The 24,084-nt window shown below is 41.4% G+C and overlaps 1 protein-coding gene across 2 annotated transcripts in view; it reads right to left on the bottom strand.

Moving 5' to 3' along the window:
• The window catches only part of SUZ12 (SUZ12 polycomb repressive complex 2 subunit), a 47,498-nt gene that overhangs the window by 6,230 nt on the left and 17,184 nt on the right, over positions 1-24,084 (bottom strand). For both annotated transcript variants that reach the window (XM_044422081.1, XM_044422080.1), the window contains 8 exons: positions 23,847-23,896; positions 20,734-20,819; positions 18,143-18,374; positions 16,369-16,471; positions 13,200-13,305; positions 12,028-12,205; positions 1,123-1,214; positions 264-407 (listed from right to left, as the gene is read on the bottom strand). In XM_044422081.1, coding sequence (XP_044278016.1) covers positions 264-407; positions 1,123-1,214; positions 12,028-12,205; positions 13,200-13,305; positions 16,369-16,471; positions 18,143-18,374; positions 20,734-20,819; positions 23,847-23,896 — 991 coding nt within the window. The remainder of the gene's footprint in view (positions 1-263; positions 408-1,122; positions 1,215-12,027; positions 12,206-13,199; positions 13,306-16,368; positions 16,472-18,142; positions 18,375-20,733; positions 20,820-23,846; positions 23,897-24,084) is intronic.

Raw genomic sequence — 24,084 nt, 5'->3', positions numbered from 1 at the left:
ACAGAATTTAAAAGAATATTTTCAATCATGTCACACTCAGACTACAAGCCCACTTTCAGCCTTCATTAATCTATTTTGAACTATCAGATACATTAAGAAATGACAAAAACATTGTTATGCATGTTTGATATTTTAGCTGCACTCTATTAGCCTGTCTTGAAAGTACCAAATTTCTTTCACTTTACATTTTGCAATGAGTCTTCCACCAGGCAATACCATAATACAGAATTTTATTCCAAGATTTTATAAAGAAAAATACTTACCACATAATTGAAAATAAAGCGGCTGTGACAAAGCTTGAGATGTTTAAGCAAGCTGTAAAGCTTGCGACAGTTCAATGTGCACCATGGACAATGCAAGTCATCTCTTGCTTCAGTCTGCTGCCTTGTGTTGTTATTATAAAGAAACTAGTAAAAACAGTTTGTATTAATACAAAGCATATTGCCTTAAAAGCAAAATTAAAGAGAAATCCATACACCTTTTGTTCAAATTAATATTTTAGAATCAGTGTATGTTCTTCCAGCACTTAAGCACCTTTAAACTCTAGCAACAGAGACCCATATTAGATATTAATGACAACAAGCATAGCTCACTTAACATGTGGAACACACAGTCTACCCCAGAATTTGGAAACAGGTGCCCCCCCCACCAGCCCCACTGCAGTCCACATGGCATCAAGTGGTGTGACCTGCCCTTGACATCACCCCTTCATTCTTTGGTATGAAGCATGACGCTTCCAACTAGGAGAAAGGGACTCAGGACCCAGAGGAGCAGTCGCAGGTGGAGTCCTTGGCTTTGTACACAAGCCAGTACATCCATGGACATCTGATTAAGCTATGTGGACTAGTTAAAAGCTGCTGCTCTTAGCACAGGAAAGGTGGCTGCTCTCCCTGGCACAAGTCATGTAGTTTCACATGGCATCCAGGGGGTGCCAGCAAATGAGAAAAGCCAGGGATTCTTCCTGGTCCTGTCCAAGTCCCTTTATCACTGATCTAGCCACTGAAAAACAATTGAAGGTGGATTTATAGTGATTGTTGCTTCCTTTCTGTGTAGACTGGAAAACACTTGGAAACATCAGCCACCTTGAGCTACTGCAAGCAACAAGCATTAGATTGTCAATACCTGATAAAATATTCTCAGCTTCTGTCGAGGCTCATTTGAAACATCTCTTTCTTTTCTTGTTTGTAGATCTGACGGCAAAGATTCTTTCACAGCTGAAAGAGAAAACAGATGTCATTAGCTCTATTAATACAATCTGTAGAAGACTCATTGTTTTGTATGCAGAGCAGTGTCATTTTGGTGTAACGGCTGGCAGAATGAACAATGATTAAAGTGATCTTATAGAGTAGTTCTGTGCTTCAGAACTCAAGACAGTTGTTTCAATTAAGGCAACATATTATACAGATTGCACTTTTAGCGCTTGCTTCGATCTACCATATTGGGATGTATTGCAGACTTGTTCCTGAAGAAATAATGATTTATCCTAAAAATGGTAATTTGTATTCATATTGCAAAGGCCTCATGCCCAGATCTGTACAGAATCCTTCCTACACAAAGATTATTCCTCTTTAAAAAAAATTGAGTTGCCTGAAGCTGGCTACCCTGCAAGTTTTATGGCTGAGCAAGTACATCTCACACATCATCTACTGTAACACTATAATGCCTGGTACACACACGGGAGTGGCAAGCTACTGAAGTTTGTAAACATGAAAAGTACAGGCACCTATCCAATGTGTTATTGCAGAATTGAATACTTTCTTTCCATGGAGGTGTGGTGGAAGGATGGAATAGGCTGTACGTCCAAATGACTGTTGTTTTTGTAGTGAACATGTTTTCAATGTCTGGTCTGTGCCAAGCATGCTCTGAATGGCAGCTAAACCTGGGGCATAAGGAGGGAAGAATCAGCTCCTTAGATGTGTGAAATACAGAGCAGACTTTGGGACAAACAAAGGGGCTATTCTAGAATTACTGTGCTAATTGATAGGGTACTATGTTCCAACACGCTTCTGGCCAACATGGCAACCAGAAATGCCATTTCTGAGGGAAAGGAATCAAAGTGACAGATAGAAGTGGCTTAAAAGATGGCTCAGACAATGAAAGCTCAAAGATTATGGCAGTCTCAAAATAAAAACCCATGTATTTTTAGAAGTTTGGTCAGAAATGCTCTTCTATTAAGAAGTTGATGGGATCCTAGTCTGATCAGCACTGAGGAAAGCATAAAGGCTTAGTGTTCCAAGGCACTGGTCTCGTGGCTCAAATTCAAACATGTGTGTAAAAAGCCCAATAGTTCCTTTATGTTGTAGACTGAGGGACATTGCCCTTTGGAGGAACTGTTTGGAGAATTTTCCCAGGTTTTTGGAGGGAGATTGTAGACCTCGCCCTGAAATTATGTCCTCTGGTGATGTCGATACTGGGTCATCATAAAATGGCAGCAGGTCTGACTTGGAGGCATAGTCAGCAGGGTTGGAAGATAAAGAGTCACTGGACAGTGAAGATGGTTGTTAAAGCAGTGCAGGCTGTCAAAAGGTGGGTAGTAATTGAATAGACACAGGTGACTGAAAAGAAAGAACTTCTGCTTAGTGATAGGTTGGTGACAGGTTGGCAGGAACCAGTGGGATAATTGGTGGAACCTGTGCCCATGGTTCCTCCTGTTGATATGCAGTTGGTTCCTACTGGTAAAAATGTGGTTCCTACAGTCTTCATTCCCAGGTGTAGCCAGGGTAATACAGTGGTACCTCGGCTCATAAACGCCTCAGTTCATGACCAAATCGGGTCATGAGCAAAAATTTAAGAAAAACTTTTACTCAGGTCGTGAACTCCACATTGGGTGACAATCACGATCTCGCCCTTCTCCCCCTTAAGCACGCCTGCAATCGCGCCTGTCTAAGGCCACGCTTGTGCAGGGAACACGGGTGCGATTGCGGTCATGCTGGCAGGCGGTGGGGGGGGGGAGATGTCTGCGGTCTTTGTTGCTCTTGTCACTTTGCTTCAAATTTTTGTGATAAAAAAAATAGTTACAGAATGGATTAACTTTATTTACACTGAACCTTACGGGAAAATGTGATTTTGCTCACGACCAATTTGAGTTGCGACCAGAGTTCGTGAGCCAAGGTACCAGTCTGTTGGTGGCAGCAGAGCCCAATATGCTTCCTGGTCTCAGGCAACTGGTATGGGCCTAGGCCATTCTGTCAGCTGATGAATGGAGCCTTAGGGCACCGCTGGGGAGATGGTTCTGTATGGCAGTCTAGCAGTTCAGAGAGGCAGTGGTTGTTGTTGGTCCTGCTGCGAACAGCTTGTTGATCTCAGAGGAGAGGTGGCAGGCTGATGGGAGAACAGGGCCGTTTGTCTTGTATCTCCCCCTCAGAGGAAGAGGGAGCTGTGGACAGTTCTGCTCTTTCCATCAATCCTGATGGAGGAATGGGTGTCAGAACCAGTGTTGGGACTGTCAGCAGGATCAAATGTGCAGTTGATGTAGAGGTGCTAGCTGGGCCAGCTAGCAAAATGGGTGGGTGGGTGTGCAACAATGCTGTTGGTGGTGAGCAATGTCAGACGCATTTTGAGGGCTTCTCTGTACTCTTTTGGCCATCATTTTAGGACTGTCCACCATCCTGTAGATCCTTTTCTCCTTTTTAGGCCTGACATGTTCAACTCTTCTTTTTAGCAGCACCTCAGAAATGTCAAAATTTTGTTTCTTTTGCACAAAATTCCTTTTGAAAAAAATCAGGGATGTGGGAGGCTTGTTCTGTACACAGCCCTGACACATACTTACCTTGCTTGATGAACTGAGGCTGCACAGACCATCTGATAAACACAATAACATTAAATTGAGCAAACAAGAAGTTCCCCATTGTGGAAATGGCTGGAATAATCGAGATCTGTTGCAGAGAAAATAAGAGTTTGCTTCCATGTTCAAAGGGTTCATGGAGGGTTGACTCAGAGTTGAGGGGTTCCCTTGAAACTGTGGAAGTGGTTCAAGAATGCTTCCTGAAAACCCAAATATGCTTGATCTGTTCATCACCAGCAGGTTTGTGGGTGTGTTTCCCTACTGAAGCCAACAGGAAGCGGTGGAGGGAAAGAAGAGATTAATTTATTTATTTATAACTTTTATATATGCATAGCCTCTCCGGATGGCTTACAATCAGGGGCAAACAAGAGGCTGATAAAAGATAGTTTAATCTGGAGGGAGGGGGAACTAACAAGAACTAGAAAATAAATGCTGTGATGGAAGAGTAGTTACATGGGCTAAGAGGTTCTTGGGAAATAGGATGGCCTAAGCTGATAGAGGAACAAAAGGAGAAGACAGACTAGTTACTGTGCTATAAAAGCAGAACTGAGGAGCCTACAGAGAAGAGGATAACAGAAGTAAGTTCTGAGGTCCCTGCCTTCCAAGCAGCAGGAGGAGATAAAAGACTATTGGATAGCTCCAATGCCAAAGTGGAGTATAACTTTTCCATCAATCTGCATGGCATAACAGTATGATTATAAAAAAAACCTTCTGGTAAGAAATAACTAAGAAATAAAGTTGAAAAGGGTGTGCAGGCATTACTTTTTAATAACCGATACTGAAAATAAATACAAGTAATTCTCACATCAATGTCACTTCCCCAGATACCACTTTTTTGTGGGAAAGAAACTGCATCTAAGTAATAAGCTACATGCTGATGAAATTAATCAGAAACAATTTGAATTATGCAAACTTTGTACAACTAAGTGGAAGGCTTAGAGTGCTCACTGCTAAAAGCAATCAATCACTTCTTGACAAATTCTTGTTAGTGACCATCAGAGGTGTTCACTTAAATGCACTTTGAAGTTGTTTCCTTGCTTTGTGGGTTATATATTGGCTACATTCCCAAGTGTGCTACAAAATGTTTTACTCCCAGACCCTGTAAAGCTACTGTACGGCAGAATTATTGAGCTCCTGTTCTCTAGTTTATTATTAATTACACAGATTTGTATACTGTTTTCAATAAAATTATCAAAATGCTTAACTATGAAATAATTACTGCTGCATAGTATAGTAAGAGTCTAGTTATAACTTGCTGGGTTGCTTAACCAAGGCAAAACTTGCTTAAAGAGATAAATTTTAAGCAGGTACTTGAAAATCAATACTTTACATGCTTGCCTGATTTAAAGGGCAGGTCCTGCAACAATATTAAAAAGATCCCTAAAGTTCTTCTTTTGAGTATTATGGAGACCATGAGGACACAAGCTTGAGGCAACAGTAACAGGTCCCCTGTTTAGGACTTTTTACATTAATGACAAAACCTCATGCTTGGACCAATAACTTGCTGATAACCAGTGAAGTTCTCAGCAGGGGTGCAACATGTCAAAATAAATTCCTGTTTGTAGTGCCTTAAAAGTTTTCGACATCAGCTTCAGCTTCTGACCAAGAGCAAAGGCAGCCTAACATAGAATGCATTAGACTGGCACAAAACTGGAGGTTACCAATGCCTGAATCACTGTAATTGAGCTATTTCAAATCAGAAACAGCTGCAGATATACTTGCCAAAGCTAGGAAAAGGCACTCGTGCCCACCAAAGGCCTCCTAAACCTCAAGTGATGATGGTGAACCTATGAGCACCCCAAGTTAGTCTAATGCCTGCCAAGTGTGAAATAGCACAATGCACCTTTTCTTTCCCTCTCATCTCTTGAGCTTGCACTCATGACAGCTTTGCACCTATGTTTATTGTAATGGCTTTCTTAAGATAAACATAGGTAAATGACAACATGATCTGTTGCTATTTTGGTGTTGTTTCACAGACAATGGAGACCCTGCCAGTATGTTGTGTGTTCTTTCCTATTGCTGCACTTCAACCAACTTATCTAGGAGGGGATACATAAACTGCCACGTAACCCTATTTTTTTCCTGCTGCCATAAAAGAGAATAGCACCGGGCTATTAAAGAAAAATCAGTAGCCTTCTTTAGAATTGGAAGCATGTAGGACAATATTATTGTCACAGGAACTTAAAGCATTTAGGTTCTTCCACTTTGCACCAAACACTGTAATTTGCTTCCTAGGCATTCAGGAAATAAGTCTCCACATGCACAAACACCTAAAGAAGCATAGAGGTAAAGGACAGAACAATCTCAAGCTACTTAATTAGCAGTCTGCCAATGTTTCAGCAACTTTCTCTAGGAACAAATACATCCAAGTATAAGTTCTGCCTCGGCAGCCAACAACATAAATGTTTTAAAAAGTTCTATGGTGAAAGTATGAGGTAAGATCAAAATAAATTCAGATACTTAACTTTGTGTCAACATGCATGTTATGACAAACAGTGCTAACAAGAAACCAGTGAAGGTATTCCTCATTTTTGGCTGTAGCCATTACCCTCAGCTCCAATCATAGTTAATAAGTGGCTTCCTTCTTAACTAGAATTTGCTAACAGCCTTGCTAAAGCCTGTAAAAGCAATTTCCTTCTTGAAGACAACAGTGCACATAAAGGGCCGCTGCGTGTGCAAGCGAATGCAAGCAGACGCGCGCGACCACGACATCAATGGCAGCCAGCTCCAGTGGCCAGCGCAGGCGCACGCGGCGCCGGAGCGCGCTACCTGCTGGCCCAGGTGATCGGGCGCGCGCGGTGCGCGACGGGGCGGGACTTGGAGGCACCCTGCGGCCACAAAGCAGCAGCTGCGGCCGGCGGCCTCGGGCCAGCGGCCGAAGGGGGTCGCCGCCGTTTGGGTGCCGTTTGGGGGACGAAAGGGGGGCTGGGCTGGCCAAGGACTCTTGTTGAAATAGGCTTGCCTACTGCTGAATCTTAGAGAAGGGGAAGGATTTTTTTCTTTTTCTTTTTATCGTTCTTTTTTCTCCTCTTTCGAACTGCTTTATAATTTTGCCCTGCTTTAATCAGTGATTTGAGTCATCCCTGGCCACGTCGACGTTTATATATCCCGGGGAACACACGGGCGCTGCTATTGGCGTGGTCACGGGCAATGGTCGTTAAAGCAACAGGGGCTTAACGTGTCCACGTAGAAGAAGGATGGACAGATGGCTGACACCTATCCCTCCTTCTGGTTCTGCCCCCAACCAGAGGGCGCCAGGTAGCCTTGTCAACCACCCCTCGGGCCTGACGGTGCTGCTGCTCAATGCCAGGTTGGTCAATAATAAATCTTCCCTCATCTATGACTTGATTGTGGATGAAGAGGCCGACCTGGCTTGCATAACGGAGACCTGGGCGGGAGAGGGAACGGATGTTGCCCTCTCCCAATTGTGCCCGCCCGGGTATCTGGTTCAACACTGTTCACACCCAGAAGGGAGGGGAGGGGGAGTTGCATTGGTTTACCGAGCCTCCATCTCTCTCACGGGTCTTCCGGTCCCTTCAAGACCAGGCTGGAGTGCCTCTACTTGGTGTTGGGCGAACGAGACAGACTGGGGATTCTACTGGTGTACCGTGCATCCTTCTGCCCAGCAGTCTCCCTATCTGAGCTGACAGAGACCGTCACGGACCTGGTGTTGAGGACCCCCAGGACTTCAATTTCCATGCCGAGTCTGGACTGACTGGGGCGGCTCAGGACTTCATGGCCTCTATGACGGCCATGGGTCTGTCTCAACACGTCATCGGCCCGACCCATGAACGTGGAAACACTCTGGACCTGGTTTTCTCGACGGGGCAGGAAGAGGATGACCTGACGGTAAGGAACTTATGTTTGACTCCCCTCTCATGGTCAGATCACCTCCTGGTGAGGTTTGTGCTCGAGAGCGGCCTCTCCCTCTATAAGAGTGCGGACCCGATTGTATGGGCCCGCCCCCGGAGACGGATGGATCCGGATGGATTCCTGAAGGCCCTGGGGGAGTTTCCGGCAGACAAGACTGGTGCTCCTGTCGAGGCTCTGGTCGAACTGTGGGAATGGAGAGATGACCAGGGCTGTGGACACGATCACTCCAAAGCGTCCTCTCCCACCGGGCAGAGTCCGCTCTTCCCTTTGGTATACACCTGAATTGCGGGTGATGAAGCGGGTTGGGAGACGGCTAGAGCGTAGGTGGAGGAAATCACAGGATGAATCTGACCGAACACACTTGAGAGCCCACTATCGGGCCTATGCTGTGGCGGTGAAGGCGGCAAAAAAAAAGTTTTTTTCCGCTTCCATTGCCTCCTCACAATGCCGTCCAGCGGAGCTTTTTCGAGTGGCACAAGGCCTGGTTCACCCGGGTCCTAAGGAAGATCCGATGCCACCCTCAAAGGCCCGCTGTGACGACTTTGCCAGGCATTTCAGGGAGAAAATCGCTCAGATTCGTCATGAGCTGGACTCCACTAATGAATCAGAGGTCTCTGGGGAGACGCCAATGCTACCGTCTGGTCCAAAATTATTGGACGAATTTCAATTATTGCGGCCCGATGATGTGGACAAGGTGCTTGGACGAGTACGTCCCACCACTTGCCTATTGGACCCTTGCCCGTCTTGGTTAATAAATAACTCCAAGCACGGGATTGGGACCTGGATCTTGGAAGTGGTTAATGCTTCTCTGAGGGAGGGTCGAGTGCCTGCCCCTTTAAAGGAGGCGGTAATACGACCGGTCCTGAAGAAAGCGTCACTGGATCCAGAGATGCCCACTAACTATAGACCTGTGGCCAACATCCCGTTTCTGGGCAAGGTGTTGGAGCGAGTGGTGGCAGGACAACTCCAAACACTCTTGGATGAAAATGATTATCTGGATCCTTTTCAGTCCGTGTTCAGACCTGGGTACAGTACTGAATCTGCCTTGGTCGCCCTGTACGATGACCTGTGCAGGGAGAAGGACAGGGGGAGTGCATCTCTGTTGGTTCTTCTGGACCTCTCAGCGGCTTTTGATACCATCGACCATGGTATCCTTCTGGACAGGCTAGCAGGATTGGGGGTTGGAGGCACTACTTTGCAGTGGTTCCGCTCCTATCTCAACGGTCGATTCCAGAAGGTTGTGCTGGGGGACCATGTCTCTGCGCCATGGCAGCTATGCCATGGAGTACCACAGGGCTCCATTCTATCCCCTCTGCTATTTAACATCTATATGAAACCGCTGGGAGAGGTCATCAGGAGGTGTGGGCTGCGGAATCATCAATATGCTGACGATACCCAGCTCTACCTCTCGTTTTCTACCAATCCAGGTGAGGCAGTGGCTGTCTGAACCGGTGCTCGGCCGAGGTAATGGAATGGATGAGGGCCAATAAACTGAAACTCAATCCAGACAAGGCGGACGTCCTGTTGGTTGGCGGATCGGGTTTCGGAGAGGGTGGATTTGACCTGGTCCTGAATGGTGCAACACTCCCTCTTAGGGACAAGGTCCGCAGCTTAGGAGTACTCCTCGACCCGGAGCTTTCTTTGGAAGCTCAGGTGACAGCGGTGGCGAGGAGCGCCTTCCTTCAGCTTTGGCTGATTAATCAGCTGCGCCCCTACCTGGAATACAACTGCCTGGCGACGGTGACACATGAGCTGGTGACTTCCCGCCTAGACTTCTGTAACGCGCTTTACGTGGGGCTTCCCCTGAAGACGGTCCGAACACTTCAATTGGTGCAAAATAGAGCTGCCAGGTTGCTGACGGGGACGCGGCGTTATGCTCACATCACTCCAGTCCTCCGTCTGCTTCACTCGCTTCCCATTGAAGCCTGGGCCCAATTCAAGGTGTTGATTATGACCTATAAAGTCCTAAACGGCTTGGGTCCTGGCTACCTGAACGAGCGCTTATGTCCGTATATGCCCGACCGCCCTTTGAGATCTGCGGGAGAGTCCCTTCTCCAGGAACCCTCCATGAAAGAAATTAGGAGAGTAAGTACTCGGAGGAGGGCTTTCTCTGCGGTGGTGCCCAACCTATGGAATTCACTCCCCAAAGAGGTCCGCCTGGCACCGTCGTTACTGGTTTTTCGGCGCCAGGTAAAGACGTTTTTATTTAAACATCATTTTAATTGTTAAAATATATGATCTGGCCAGGGCAACTTCTTCTTCCTTCTCTTTTCTCCTCCTATACTATTTATTTACTTATTTTATACTGTTATTTTTAATTTTATATTATTATGTTTGAAACTCAGTGTATTTTTTGTATTTTTGTATTTAATGGTAATTTATTATGTTCTATTGTATTTCAATGTATTGTATTTCAATGTATTTTATTGTGTTGTAAGCCGCCCCGAGGCTTCGGCAAGGGGCGGCATAGAAATGTAATAATAATAATAATAATAATAATAATAATAATAATAATAATAATAATAATTGTCTGCTTTGTCATAGCTGTTTTTGTCAGTGATGAACATATCCTTGTACTTTTTATATTTTACAAACATGCCATAAAAATTAGAGCATGCCTTTCTAAAGTACAACATAGAAACTGTCTTACTCTATAAAATAACGTTTGTTTACCAAAAAGTTACATTCAGAATAAATTCAGCATAAGGCTGTTTATAATACTGAAAATACTGCAAGGAAGAAATCATCTTAGGAGTATCAAGGGCAATTTTTAATGTAGGCTGCATTCTCAGATTGAAAATTTGCAACTTTGTACTGGAAATAAATCCTCAATTATGTTCTCGCTCCCTTTAAAAAAAACCCCTGTAACGCTTTGTTCTCAATGTATTACATCAACTTAGGAAAAACCCTCAATTTCAGCCATCCTTGTACAATGTATTTAGAATATTCTACTTGCATCACCTGAAACAACTAAAACATATTAATACTACTATTTTTATGGTTTGAATCTTGACTCTCAATCCATTGTGAGAAGGCTTTACAGTAAGTGCTAATAGGGAAAGGGGGGGGGAAGTGTGCCAAGCAAATGTTTAAAAACAAAAAGGCTCATAACAATTACAAATTCTGCACCTGTCATATTATTCTCTTGTTAGAATAGGCTTCTGAGTTTTGCTGAGATATGCCCAAACTGAGAGTAATTTGGTCAAAGTAAGAGTGAGATGCACAGTATCACCTGCATTCCAAACCACACTAGCATTCAGAGTATCTTGCCAAGAATCAATTGTAAACCTTCCTCTTCTGGGCAATGTGTTAAGGCAGGTGGCAGCAGAGCAACTCCAGGCACTTCTGAATTAAACAGGTTATCTGGATCTACATTAAACTGCTAGGAGAGGTAATCCAGAGGTCTGGGTTGAGATCACAGCAATATGCTGATGATACTCCACTATATCTCTCATTCACATCAAATCCAGGTGAGGAGTGTCTGTGCTGAACTATGACTAAGCTCAACAGTGGATGGGAGACCAGACACCTCTTGGGAGTTCATTTCACAAGTGTGGTATTCTCAATCAAAAAGGCTCTCCTCCTGGTAAATACCCACTTCACTTTGTTTGGAAGAGGCTCTTGGAGAAGAACACCCCCTTTTAAAGTGGCAAAAAGAAATTAAGTACCAAGAAGCAATTGACAAAATAGACCTAAAGCAGCTGAATGACCATAAGCAACAGAGAAGATACTTCAAAGAAACAGCAAAGCTTAAAAACCATACATGCTTTTAGGGATAAAGACATCTCAAGCTACTAATGAAAACTTGTAAAAGAAACCAAATGGAGTTCTTCGAAGCAAATAATGCCAAACAGGGAGTCATGTTGGAAAAAACTCTCCATACATTTTTCCAAATTTCACCAATTTAAAAGATGGAACGAAGAGTAAGGCTTCATTTGTTGATGCAAGGAGGTATGTACAAGAGTACATGTTCTGGAAGATATGGCAGACACAGCCATTAAGGGCTTCAGAGGTTAACAAAGCACCTTGATTTAGTCCCAGAAATAAATCTGAAGCAGCATATACACTACCTGCAGAGTAACAGAAATGCTCAACTGCCAGGAGAACAAGCAGGCATGTTCTATCTCAGTGATCTTGTTCTCTCAGTCATGCACCAAACAGACAGCCCCCCAGATTGATGCATTTTAGCATGATACACATAATCCTACAAAATTTACACAAATTCCATATATGCATCTTGCTGATTTTAAACTAGTCATTTTGTGCAAGACATTAGAAAAGTCGTAAGAATTGCCTCAAGGTAAAAAATCTAACAAAAGCAAGCAGCATTTTTTGTGCATTTCTTTATCAATTTCTCAGTATTTACTCACCTATAGTCTGTGTAGGTTTTACAGAACTGGGCTTGTTTTCTTGAGGAAGACTTTCTGAATTCCTCGTTGAAAGGGGCTTAGTGGTAGGAGTTGTAGGTTTATCATTTGCCTCTCCTGTCCACCGAAGAGTAAACTGAAGTGTAGGTCCCTGAGAAAATGTTTCAAATGGAGGCAGCCTCTGAAATAGAAAAAAAAAAGCTTTTTGATTTTTCAAAGAGACATTTCTAAAGATGTAACGTTCTACTTTAAATAAAGGACTTCAATGAAAAAATCATGAAAAGGCAACCATTACTAGCAAAATACCCATTACTATTATGATTGGGACTGCTTTTATATGGCAAGGATCTATGAGGAAAGCACAGCATACCTTCCTTCTAGATACATCCTCATGCAGAACCCTCCTCACTGAAGGCTGAGCTACCCAATGTCGGGGCCAGAAATAAAACTTTGCTTCTACTGCAGTAGCAGACTCATGTGCAGTAACACTTGTCTTTGCAAGTCAGCAGCAGCGTGTGCTTGGACAAAAACAGGAGCAGAGTTAGGTACTAAACCTGAGCTCTGCCCAGTGACAACCTAATTTAAAAATCTCGTGACAGTTTATACAATTTTAAAAAATCAACAATTAAACAATTAAAAACTCCTTAGTGCCACTACTTGAAACTAAAATAATTAAAATACCAATTAACAGTTAAAAACTGGGTAAATAAAGAGGTTTTGGTCATAAAACCTTTGACTGGTGAGGTGAGAAACTGAATGGAATGAGAAATTGTGCCTCCCTCTTTGAAACTCCCGCACTTGAAAGTTCTTATTTGCTGGACAGTCAACAACTGTTGCTGAATCAATCAACAGTGTTCCATAAGTTCTCTTCCACTTTGTCTTTTAGGCAGCCATGAACAGCAAACTGAAGTAAAAATTATGACGTGATACTTTACAGAAACAAGGCCACACTCTGCCTGCTACCTGTAATATCTGATAGCAGTGACAACTCAAAAACTCTCTCTGTCTCTCTCTCACACACACTATTGCTGCAAAGATTTTGGTCCTGAAGGGTTACAATAATCACCACTACTTTCTGGTAACTCAATATTTTGAGTATCAGAAGTCAGTGCAAGAAGCTCATAATTTTATATACATACCCTCTGAGACAGTTAACAAGCAATTGTAGCGCATACCTTCCCATCAAGTATTGTTTCCCATGTTGCTCTTTTCTTGCTGATTGGGCACTCTTCCATTTCTTGCATGGCTACTTCATATTCCCCATCAAGAAGCTGTAGTCGTCTGTTACACACAAAATATACACATTTGCTGATGTTCAATACTGACCAAAAATCATGATTTAATGTCATTTGCTTAATTTCTTCATGTACATGTTGACCAAAATCCATGCATACCAGTCTGACGAATGCCTTTTTAACACCTTTGTTCCAAAGCCACTCCTGAGGGTCATGAATTTAGGTGGCACATTAGGACCCCTGTAGGCATAGTGCAGAAACAGTCTGCATGCACACTGGTTCTTTGAATCCCATCCTGTTACCTATACATTATCTACTAATACAACATACTATAGAAATTTCTAATTGTTGAAACACATATTTTGTGCCCTAGAAAAATAATAGCATGAAAATAAGGAGTTCAAACTTCCAGGTAGAAAAAGGGAGATAAAACCCCAGGATGCTTAACAAAACAAAACAAAAACAGTTTAATTCTTCGAAGCAGCCAAGTCCATTTTGGCCCTATGCATTTGGAATGTCATCAGGGATTAAACAAAACAAAAAAAGGGAAATAAAACACATGCACATACCTTGCTGAACTAAAATTCAATTTAAAAATCATCTAGTTCTACCTCTCTTCTAAATTACCAAGGTTGAAACACTAAGACTATGGCACACAAGAACGACTCCTTGGTCCTGTTTGCAGGACATGACAACATACTGGGAGTAAATTACCACAACGGGTTATTATCATTATGCCCAAACATAATGGCTTATAATTTTGGCAACCAACTGCCTGGACAACTCATGTTTCTGCAGGGGTCAGCCCCTCCATATATGCCCAAAAGACACTTTGGGGTGCGCATCACTGGGTTGGTACCATTTTAAAAAATGTGGTCCCAGAAAATTGTACAACTTTATATTATTATTATTATTATTATTATTATTGGTCTTTTGCAAGCAAGCAGGAGGCATTGTATATAAAAATACAGGTACAGGTGTTTTATGGTTTAGTATAGGTACACTAAAAAGCTGTGGTGCCAGACGTTCTGAGTAAGTGCACAACATACACCCTTTGTGTGTCCAGCCTATTACAGTCAATAGGTGGAAGATTTCACTCAACTGCAAAAAACAGTTATGTTTTCTCAGCTAAGATTCAGCTGAATCCTAATTATAAAGATATATTAGGATGACCAGTTCCAGAGACAACTAACGTATAAAGAGATTTTAAAAATGTGAGGAAGCTTGTTCCCATTCTAATGTGGGTCTCCAAAACACTAACTAAAGAAATGAACTACTAATCCATCCTGATCATTCTGCACAAGCTCAGGAGGAATTTCCTGGACATTTTCCAACAATACACAGGAAATTGTAGATCTTGGGAATGTAAGTTCTCACTACTGAGATTTCCCTCAGATTTCTACAAAGCATGTGGGAGTACTAATTCCCCACCAGCCACATGGTAGTCTAAAATCCAGATTAAATGCATAGCATCCTTTATTTCAGGAATAAAATAAATTGATTCTTAGCACTCTGGTTTTCTCTCTGCTGCACTGGTATCCAAATCCAAATAACAACTTGTAAATGATTTGATTCACAGTACTGCTGGATCCCTATAAATTGTTATTGAACAGCTCTAATGCACTGCTCTGAAACAGGTGCTGCTCTTTGGTCCCTCTAGCCTTTTCATGCACTTTCTTCAAGTATCTCCACTCTACACTCACAAGATAAGGATTTTGGGCTCTCAATCCTTCTGGATGAATCCTATTTAAAAGGGGCAAATAGAAATTACAGTAATTTAAATTTTGGATCATTTCTGAAAAGACTGTGTGGTTGAATAATATTCTGCATTAAAACATTTAAAATTCAATAAAATATAGCTTAAAAACTCACACCTGGTATACCTCCCTTAAAATTGTCAAATCTCACCACAATAGTTCTATAGACTTTTCTCTGTATTTCTGCTAGGGCTTAATCCTAACAGTACTAACAGCTCAGCATTGACCCATATATTTCAAATTCAGCAGTAAACTTTGCTATTTTGCAAATTCAGAAATACCCTCTCCTTTGTCAAATAGTCATTCACTGTGATCAATTTGGGCTAGCAATTCTTCTTGCATTAAGAGAAATTTCAGAATAGCCGAATACTGCTCATCCAAAAAGGATTGTTACTTGAGTGAAAAGTGACTGAACACAAGGCTGCATTAAATCCACTTTGAGAAGATTCTAAAAAGCAGCTCACTTGAATCTCAAGTGTCAATATCTATCCTAAACTTGCAGGACGGTACACAAGGAATTTAAATTTAGCTGGTTGTACTTTATTCAAAAACTGAAGAGCTGCAAATTTGTAATTTTTGTTTTAAGGTAAAGGTTTTTTCCACATGAAGAATTGGTGCATTTAGGATGCTACAATTTAATACAGCTGTACCATTTACTTAATTTGAAAGAGCCAGTGTGATATAGTGGTTAAAAGTGTGGGCCCTGGGACTCAGATGATCTGGGTTCTAGTCCCTACTCAGCTACAGAGCTAATTGAGTGACTCTGGGCCAGTCAGAAACTCACAGCCCAACCTACCTCACAGGATTGTTGCTATGAGGATAAGATTAAGAGGAGGAGAATGATGTAAGCCACCCTGAGTTCCTTGAAAGGAAAAAAGGTGGGGTATAAATATAATAAGTAAAATAACATAAATAACTGTGCAATCTATCTCCTTTTCTTTTTTACAATGCCATTGCAAATGTGGTAAGATCTGTCAGAGAGCCAATAACATTATCAACAGAAAGCAGAATAAACATACAAAGGAGATACCTCTCCCACCCTGCCAAGAAGCAGGACACAGGATATAAGACAACTGAAATGCTTGCCTGTTCTGAGCAATTCTAAATGCAATCAGATCTATTTTTATTCTATTATGCAAACACAACATCCATTTTAATTGGAGGTGAAACAAACTTGTCTCGGGCTGTTCCTTTAAGATGCCATCATGAAGAGTTTCTTAATTCCATTTTGGGAAAGATGAATCTTCAAAAATAGAGATTACACAGATGACACAAATTAAAATGAAATTAAGATGTAGATTATTAGAAATATGTTCCCCTAAGAGAATCCTTCTTTTTAAAAAACGTATTACCTGTTCTTATCAAATACAGTCATTTGTGCTACAAAGGTCTTTTCCCCATCTTCACGGTTAGAAGAATTGCGTTTTCTTCTAGTTGGAAGCTCCTCATTAACATCTGTATTTAGGCACATCAAAAATTACAGGGGATAAGTATTCATATTTGATGGCATAGTTGAGAAACAAAGTAGCTGAATTTGATTTAATGAAGTTACTGTTTCAAATTAATGCATAGGGTGACTGGTTCACACTTTACCTGGAACCAGACTGAGTTTAGTTTGACAACCCAACCAAGTTTGGAAAGTTTTGTTGCAGTCTCTGCTATTTTATACTGGAACAGATAGTTGTATATGACATCAAGCTACTCCAAAATATTACTCTTGCTTAAGTTAACAAAATATATGTTTAAATCCTTGACAAAGATGTCTAAAAGCACACCACCACAAGCTCTCGCTCTCACTTGTGCAAGAGTTTGGACAAGGGGAAGAAACAGTCAATATCTACTGTTTTTTGTTAGGTACTGCATTTTTCACTGTTCTCAACAGCAATGAACATGCACCCTCTAACAGAACATAGTTTCAAAGTACAATGAGAACAATGGTAGCAAACTTTTTCTAAAAAGTGTATGATCATTTTTAAGAACATTTCACTTCTGTATTTATTTGTGCTCCACCTTTCATTCCAAGAGGAAGCCTAAAGCACCTCCTGTAACAATTCTTTCTATATTTGAATGGATAGTATTTAGATGCCACATGTGAGGATGGATACATATTTAGATATTTGGCTCACCTTTTCTGAAGTTTATATATAACTAACTGTGTTAATAGTATTACTATGCACACACATACATATTTCTTATGCATCTATTGGAAATTATTTATTTTAATTAGTTCAAGAAGCCATTTTTTCTTTATAGTTTTCTTTGTTTTGGTAATATTCACAGTAATATTAATTTAAAAAGCACTCATACTAAAATCAATATACAGTAAGAAAGTTTACTGAATAATTATTTTGTGTTCTTTCCCTACTGGCCTTTGTCTTTGGGAGTACTTCTAGTCATGTTTTTATGGTGCTACCACACTGCCTCATTCAGATTTTTACAGGGGGTTCAAATATTATTGTCTTTCTTTCATAACCCTCCTGTGTTTTCCCATAGTTTCTTCTATCATTTCTCTTACTGCAGAAAGTCCATTAAGGAGCGAAAATTTGAAACAGCAGCACAATGCCTTCTGATTAACAGCAACTACAGCTCTCCACCTGGAAGAATCTTTAGGGGAGGCTCTGCTCTTTTTGACTCAATGAATGTATGGTACTAAGTTCTAGACATGCTTTTCTTCTGTTATAACAAAGATGCAGAACCTTCTTGGTCCTGAGGGACAGAGTCATGTTGTCACACAGGCATAAGCACACATGCATCCCAGTAATCCCGATACAGCTCACTTTTGCCCTGTCATTACTAGAAGTGAGGAAAGAGTTGCGTGTATTAAAATCTCTAGGTGAAGAAGTAAGGACTAGCATTATATGATCAGGCCACAAATTGGGGTGCACAGCAGAGGTTCTGAAAACAGGCTGTGCATCCCTGTATTAGAATAACGCTCATAAGGCATCCTCCAAGAGCATCAAAAAATTGAAGCAACTTTGGAAAATGTTCATATGAAGCCAGTAGTTAAGGAACACCCGTGCATTCCAAAATTTGCTCTACCTTTTTCCTTAAGCAGCTTTTTGAGTCTTTTCCCCTAGCTGGAAATACTAAAAGAACATGTTCTGAATAGACTTCAAGATTACTTACCAATGTTTTCATTAGTTTCACCATTTATCATCCCATTAAATTCTCTTCTTCCTGGACGTGTTACTCTGAATAATAATGAGTAAGACTTCACCATATGGCTGTTACTAGGTTCAAACTCATTGCTAGAAACAGCAAGTGAAGGAAAGTTGCCTGGTTTCATTTGATTGAGGTCTGGATTCAAAGGTACCTGCTTTTTACCAGTGGGCACTTGCCTTATTGGACAACTAACATCCTGCAAATAGAAATAAGATATATTTAATATTTTCATTATATGGACAAAGAGAACAAAACTGCTTATGAAACTGATTTGAGGCTTTTACTTTTTAAAGAATGCAGCAATGAACTTGTTGCTGTAACACGAGTGGAACATCTACTTGCTAACACAAAATACTTCCAAGTTGGGTGGGGATATAAGTTTCATTATAGCCAGAAAGTGATCACTGCCTTTGGGGACCTCTTTTCTGTCTGACCATGTGGTGTGCTGCCCTGCCGTGCCCCTCTTCCTCCTTCATGTTAATAGGAGTGACAAAACAGCACACTAGGAATGCACATTCAATATTCAAATTAGAAGAGGGGGAAAAGACCCATGCCCTTCACAAAGTTAAATAGTGGTAACAGCAATGCCACCTGAGCTTACTTGTGGGTTCTATCCCAGCTGCTAGAGTGGGATGGCTTAAAACAGCAGCAGATAGCATACTTCACAGGATCAGTGTTAAATCAGACTTTTTCTTATTCCCAGGGCAAAAGTTTCAGTTAAACACTGAATTATTCAATATGAAGACAAAGGGCATACTTGCAATATGAAGTACCTGTTGGTAATATTCAGTGCTTTTTTTGTCACAGAATGCACTGGAACAGAGTTCCAGCACCTTTTTTCAACAGATTTTCCAAGTTTTAAAAGTAACCTTTGAAAATTTGATGTTTGGTCCATGTGGATTTGAATCACCCTGTCGAGCATAGCAGGTCGGCGGCAAATTCATTAATATGGTGCATGCGGGCTGCTTGTGTGTCAAATCCGATACATGCGTACTTTATCTGCGCTGGTTGTGATGGTGCTGCTCAGCTTGTGGTGCTGCTCGGCTTGTGATTGGTCGTGTGGTTGTGCGCTGAGTGCTTACTACGGGCAGCGACCGTTATGTTTCGTTACACAACTGACGTGTGTGGGTGTGTGTACAGTGATTGACTATGTGTGAAAGGTAAATAATTTCATGTGTTCCGGCACTTTTTTTTTTTTTTTTACAAAAAAAGCACTGGTAATATTTCACAGCACAGAAATAGATAACCTAGACAATTCCTCAGATACTGACTGTTAAATGTCTGAGAATAAAATAATTGTAAACTAGTCTGGATTGATGCGAAAACTTTATATTCCTGAATTAGAGATCAGATTAGTTGATAAATTCAATCATCATGGCAAATGGGGCGGGGGATCCTTACTGAGTGTAATGTGGGACTAAACCTTCCTCCCTACCCTGCAGCAACAGAGGTGGCTCAAAATTTTCCAAGCAGTTGCCCATGAATCCTGCTACACTCCCATATCCAGAGTGGAAGAAGAGTTGGGGATTGTTTGGCAACTGCAAATCCAAGAAACCAGAAAAACCTTGGCCACCTAGGGTCAAACCAGTGAATTTGAGGCTACTGCCTGAAGGTCCTCTTCAGGACCTATTTTTCATTCTTTTTTCAAAAAGTTATTTTTAAATCCTTTAAGCTATGATGAAACCCACAACTCCACTGCTTCTTCCACTCTGCCAACAAAGCCACCGGCTTTGAATAGAAAAAAGATTAAAAATAAAGAATGAAAAAACAAACCAAGGAAAGAAATGGCAGTAAGCCCCCTTGGAAGTGTGAACCCCCTTTCCTCTTCACAAAATCATTTTGCTCCTCGCATTTTAAAGTTCAAACCAAAATGCCAAACTGCTGAATGAAATAAAAGGGCAGCAGTCCAACTAGAATTAATTTGGTTTCATCCAACTAATAACCATAGGATTGCCTTTAAAAGTTTGCTTTTAAATTAAAGGTAAACGTTTCCCCATGACAATAAAGTCCAGCCATGTCTGACTCTAGGGGGCAGTGCTCATCTGTTTCCTAGCCAAGGGAGCCAGTGTTTGTCCGCAGTCAGTCTCCGTGGTCATGTGGCCAGCATGACTAAACACCGAAGTGCACTGAACGCTGTTACCGTCCCACTGAAGTGGTACCTTTTTATCTATTTCCATTTGCATGTTTTCAAACTGCAAGGTTGGCAGGAGCTGGGACGAAGCACGGGAGCTCACCCCATGTGCAGATTCGAACTGTCGACCTTTTGATCAACCAGCTCAGCAGTTTAACCCACTGCACCACCACATCCCATCCACCTTTAAATCACCTTTAAAAGAGAAACTAGAAGGCACAAGCATCCAAGGATTAAAAAACAAAAATAAATAAGTCTAATACCACAATAGTATGAGAAACAAATAGACAACTCAATTTTTTGGGCAACTGAAAGGTTCCTATAGAATAGTATTCCAGAGTTCCTCTGGCAACTATAACTCTGCCAAGCTCAAGTGACTAAATTCTGCTTTCTCTGGGCATTGTTAAAGCACCAGTAAACTTACCTTTCGTTTCTTATGGCAAACTTTTACAAGCAATACTTCCAGCGTTACAGAACTTTGTTCATTTTCAGAGTTTTGCAATGGCTTATCTAAAAGAGCATAAGGGGAAGGGGGAATATTTAAAATCCTAAAAATACAAGAATTCATTGTAGCCAGGATAATTATGCAGTGCTATGTCTGGGTATGCCCATGTTTAGTAAGTTGACTGGGAGTCATTTGGAAGGAAACCCCTGCCACCATTTCCAGTGCCCCCTCAAACCTAGCACTATCTGAGCAACTGCTGCTCAATGAGGGGACCAAGCAAGTGGCAACGTGCACAACTTGAACTGAGTATTTGCCATTTTCATGCACAAATATCTCAACTGAAACATTTAATCTAAGTATAAACACAGACAGAAGAAGTTAGTACTTAATGGTAGCCACCTGCACAAGCCCCAATGGAATTATAATACAAGGGATGGATTCCAACATCATGCAAGGGGATAGGACTTTCTCCCCCTCCACAAGCCCCACATTGAAAATCTGCTCTGGGAAGTTCCTTAACTTCACCTCAGAAGATTTTGAGGGCACATGGAAAGCTACTAGGGGAGAAATGTCTCCTCCCAGTTACAATGACTATAGCAGTTTCATCAACAGAACAAAACTGGATTGCATCTTAAATTTTAGAACTGCCCTATTTCTACACTCTTAGCACAACAGACAAAGTTTCAGGGCACATTCCTCTCAGGAAACCTCTAAGCTCCTGAAATTGAAGGCTTATGGACATCTTCTGTAGAATGAAAGGAACAGCAGAGGCAATCTTTGCCTCTCCATCATTTTGCTCTGCATTTCACTAGAAAGGCCTTTCCACTCCTCTAGCAACAGCACTTCAAGCAGGGAGGAATGGAAGTGGTAGAGGTGAAGGATGGCCTTTCAAGTCTCCTCCATGTTCCAACCTCTCTTCAAGATTGCTTTCCTGACTATAGAGGGTGGGCAGTGCAGTTTTTTCCATGTGGCCTGAGGATGGGGTGGCCTAGTGTTCTAATTCCCAGTTCCAAAATCAGAGTGCTGTTTCCAAAATTCAGAGCATCATGTCTGAACTTGGAGATGGTAAGCTGAAAAATCCTATGGCTTAGGGCCCATAGGATTGTTCCTTCTATTTCCTTGGCTCTTTTGCTAGGAGAGATGTTTTATTCAAACATTGGTTTATATAAATCAGTTTTCTTCCCACCACCCAAATGCGTAACATACTCTAAGACTTTGAAATCTGGTACCACATAAATGTAATAACAAGAAGATATTTATGAGGAGGGCACTGTATTTCCCAGAAGCAAGCTCCAAATTTATTTATTTAAACTTTCTTATATACTGTCTTTATACTTTATATTATAAAATCTAAAAGCAGTTTACATAAAAAGCCAAAATGTAAATATATGTCAAAACTGTATTATAACAATAAAATAGTTAAAACCTCCTTAGTGCCCAAACTTGCTACAACACATTAAAATACATTACTGATTAAAAATGGAGAATGAAAAGGTTTTGGCCTAGTGCTGAAACGAAGCATCAACACCAGGTGGACCTCTCTGGGAAGCAAGTTCCATAATCAGGGCACTACTGCAGAGAAGACTCTCCTCACCTCTCTCTAGGAGGGCTCTCAGAGGCCCTCTCCGAATGATCTTAGGGTCTGGGCAGGTTCATACGGAAGGAGATGTTCCCTTAGGCAACCAGGCCCTAAACCATGTAGGTCTTTATACATTATTGTTAATACCTTAAATCGAGCCCGGACTTCAATTGGTAGCCAGTGTAGCTTATATAGGACCGGTGTGATGTGTTCTCATCCATCGGTCCCTGTCAGCAGTCTGGCAGCTCTATTCTGAACCAATTGCAATGTCCAGATAGGGTTATCTTCAAGGGTAGCGCCACAATGAGCTCATTACAATAGTCCAAGAAGGAGGTTACCAGTGCATGGGTTACTGTTGCTAGGGCCTGTCTGTCCAGGTAAGGACACAGCTGATGTACCAGTCTTAGCAGAAGGAAAGCACTCCTTGCTGCAGATGCCACCTGTAATTCCAGGGATACCTCAGGGTCAAGGAGTATTCCCAAGCTCTGTACACTGTCCTGTAGTGGGAGTGCAACCCCGTCCAAGACAGGGCAAATATCACTTATCTGAACAGCTGGTCCACCCACTAGCAACACTTCGGTCCTATCTGGATTGAGCTTCAATTCACTGGCCCTCATCCAGCCCATCAGAATGTTCAGACACCTGTTTAGAGCAGTCACTACCACACCTGCATTGAATGTAAATGAGATTCAGAGCTGGGTGTCACCAGTGTACTGATGATTCCTCAGCCTAAACCTCTGGATTACCTCTCCCAGAGGCTTAATGTAGATATTGAACAGCATAGGGGATAAAATGGAATCCTGCAGAACCTATGGCATTACTACCATGGCTCAGAGCCACAATCCCCCAGCAATACCATCTGGGTAACCAGTCCTGAAACATGATAGAAATGGGTCTAGATGGTTAGCTTCCTCCAAGAGCACCTGGAGTTGCCCAGCCAATACTTACTAGTCTAAGTATTTAAATCCAATAGAAATACAGAGGTCAATGAGCTTCTGGCAGACACAAATATTATAGTCCACAGATTTCCCCTTTAAAATTCCAATTTGAGGCCAAATGTATAAGAAAAATCAAGTCTCCACACATTAAACTCATGTTTTAAGTACACTAACTGCACTGCTGATTTTCCACATGGATGGCATTCTCTCAATAGCAAGCTCAGTACTCAGTCTGAACAGAGTAGGAAGCAGTAAAGCATACTTCTACAAAACTGAATAGTTCAAATATGTTCCATATTAAGATTCATACTATTTATTAGAACCAAATTTTATGCACCATTATTTGATCAATGACTTGTTGATCTTGCATATTAAGGTCAAAAATCAGTTTGTGAGAATGGTTATGTTATACTACTTCACTGAACAACAGAATTACTAGAGTTACAAAAAATTTGGGGCCGTTTTACATGGTGGTTTTGTTTGTTTACCTTGTCTTAGCCTTAACTCTTAAGCTTAAGTCTCTAATTAATGTCAATAAATTGCAGTGGAAGGGGCAAAAGACATGAAATACATACCATTTTTATGGAAGAAACCAGTAAAGGTAAGTTGTAGATGAGCAGATAAACTGAATGAAGAAACACAAAGTTACACTTTTGAACATATGACATTGTTTAGAACTCTTCAGATATTCTATGCATAAAACAATTACATCTTACTTACTAAAAATCATATAAACTCAAGAAATAATAGTCAAATGCCTGTTAAAAACACCCATTTAAGTGTCCTACATGATCAGTTTGTTTGTTCCTTTTG

The sequence above is a fragment of the Varanus komodoensis genome, unplaced genomic scaffold (genome assembly GCF_004798865.1).
Source record: "Varanus komodoensis strain SLA01 unplaced genomic scaffold, ASM479886v1 scaffold12, whole genome shotgun sequence".
In the NCBI taxonomy this organism is placed as follows: domain Eukaryota; kingdom Metazoa; phylum Chordata; class Lepidosauria; order Squamata; family Varanidae; genus Varanus; species Varanus komodoensis.
This window is presented reverse-complemented; position numbering and strand designations above follow the sequence as displayed.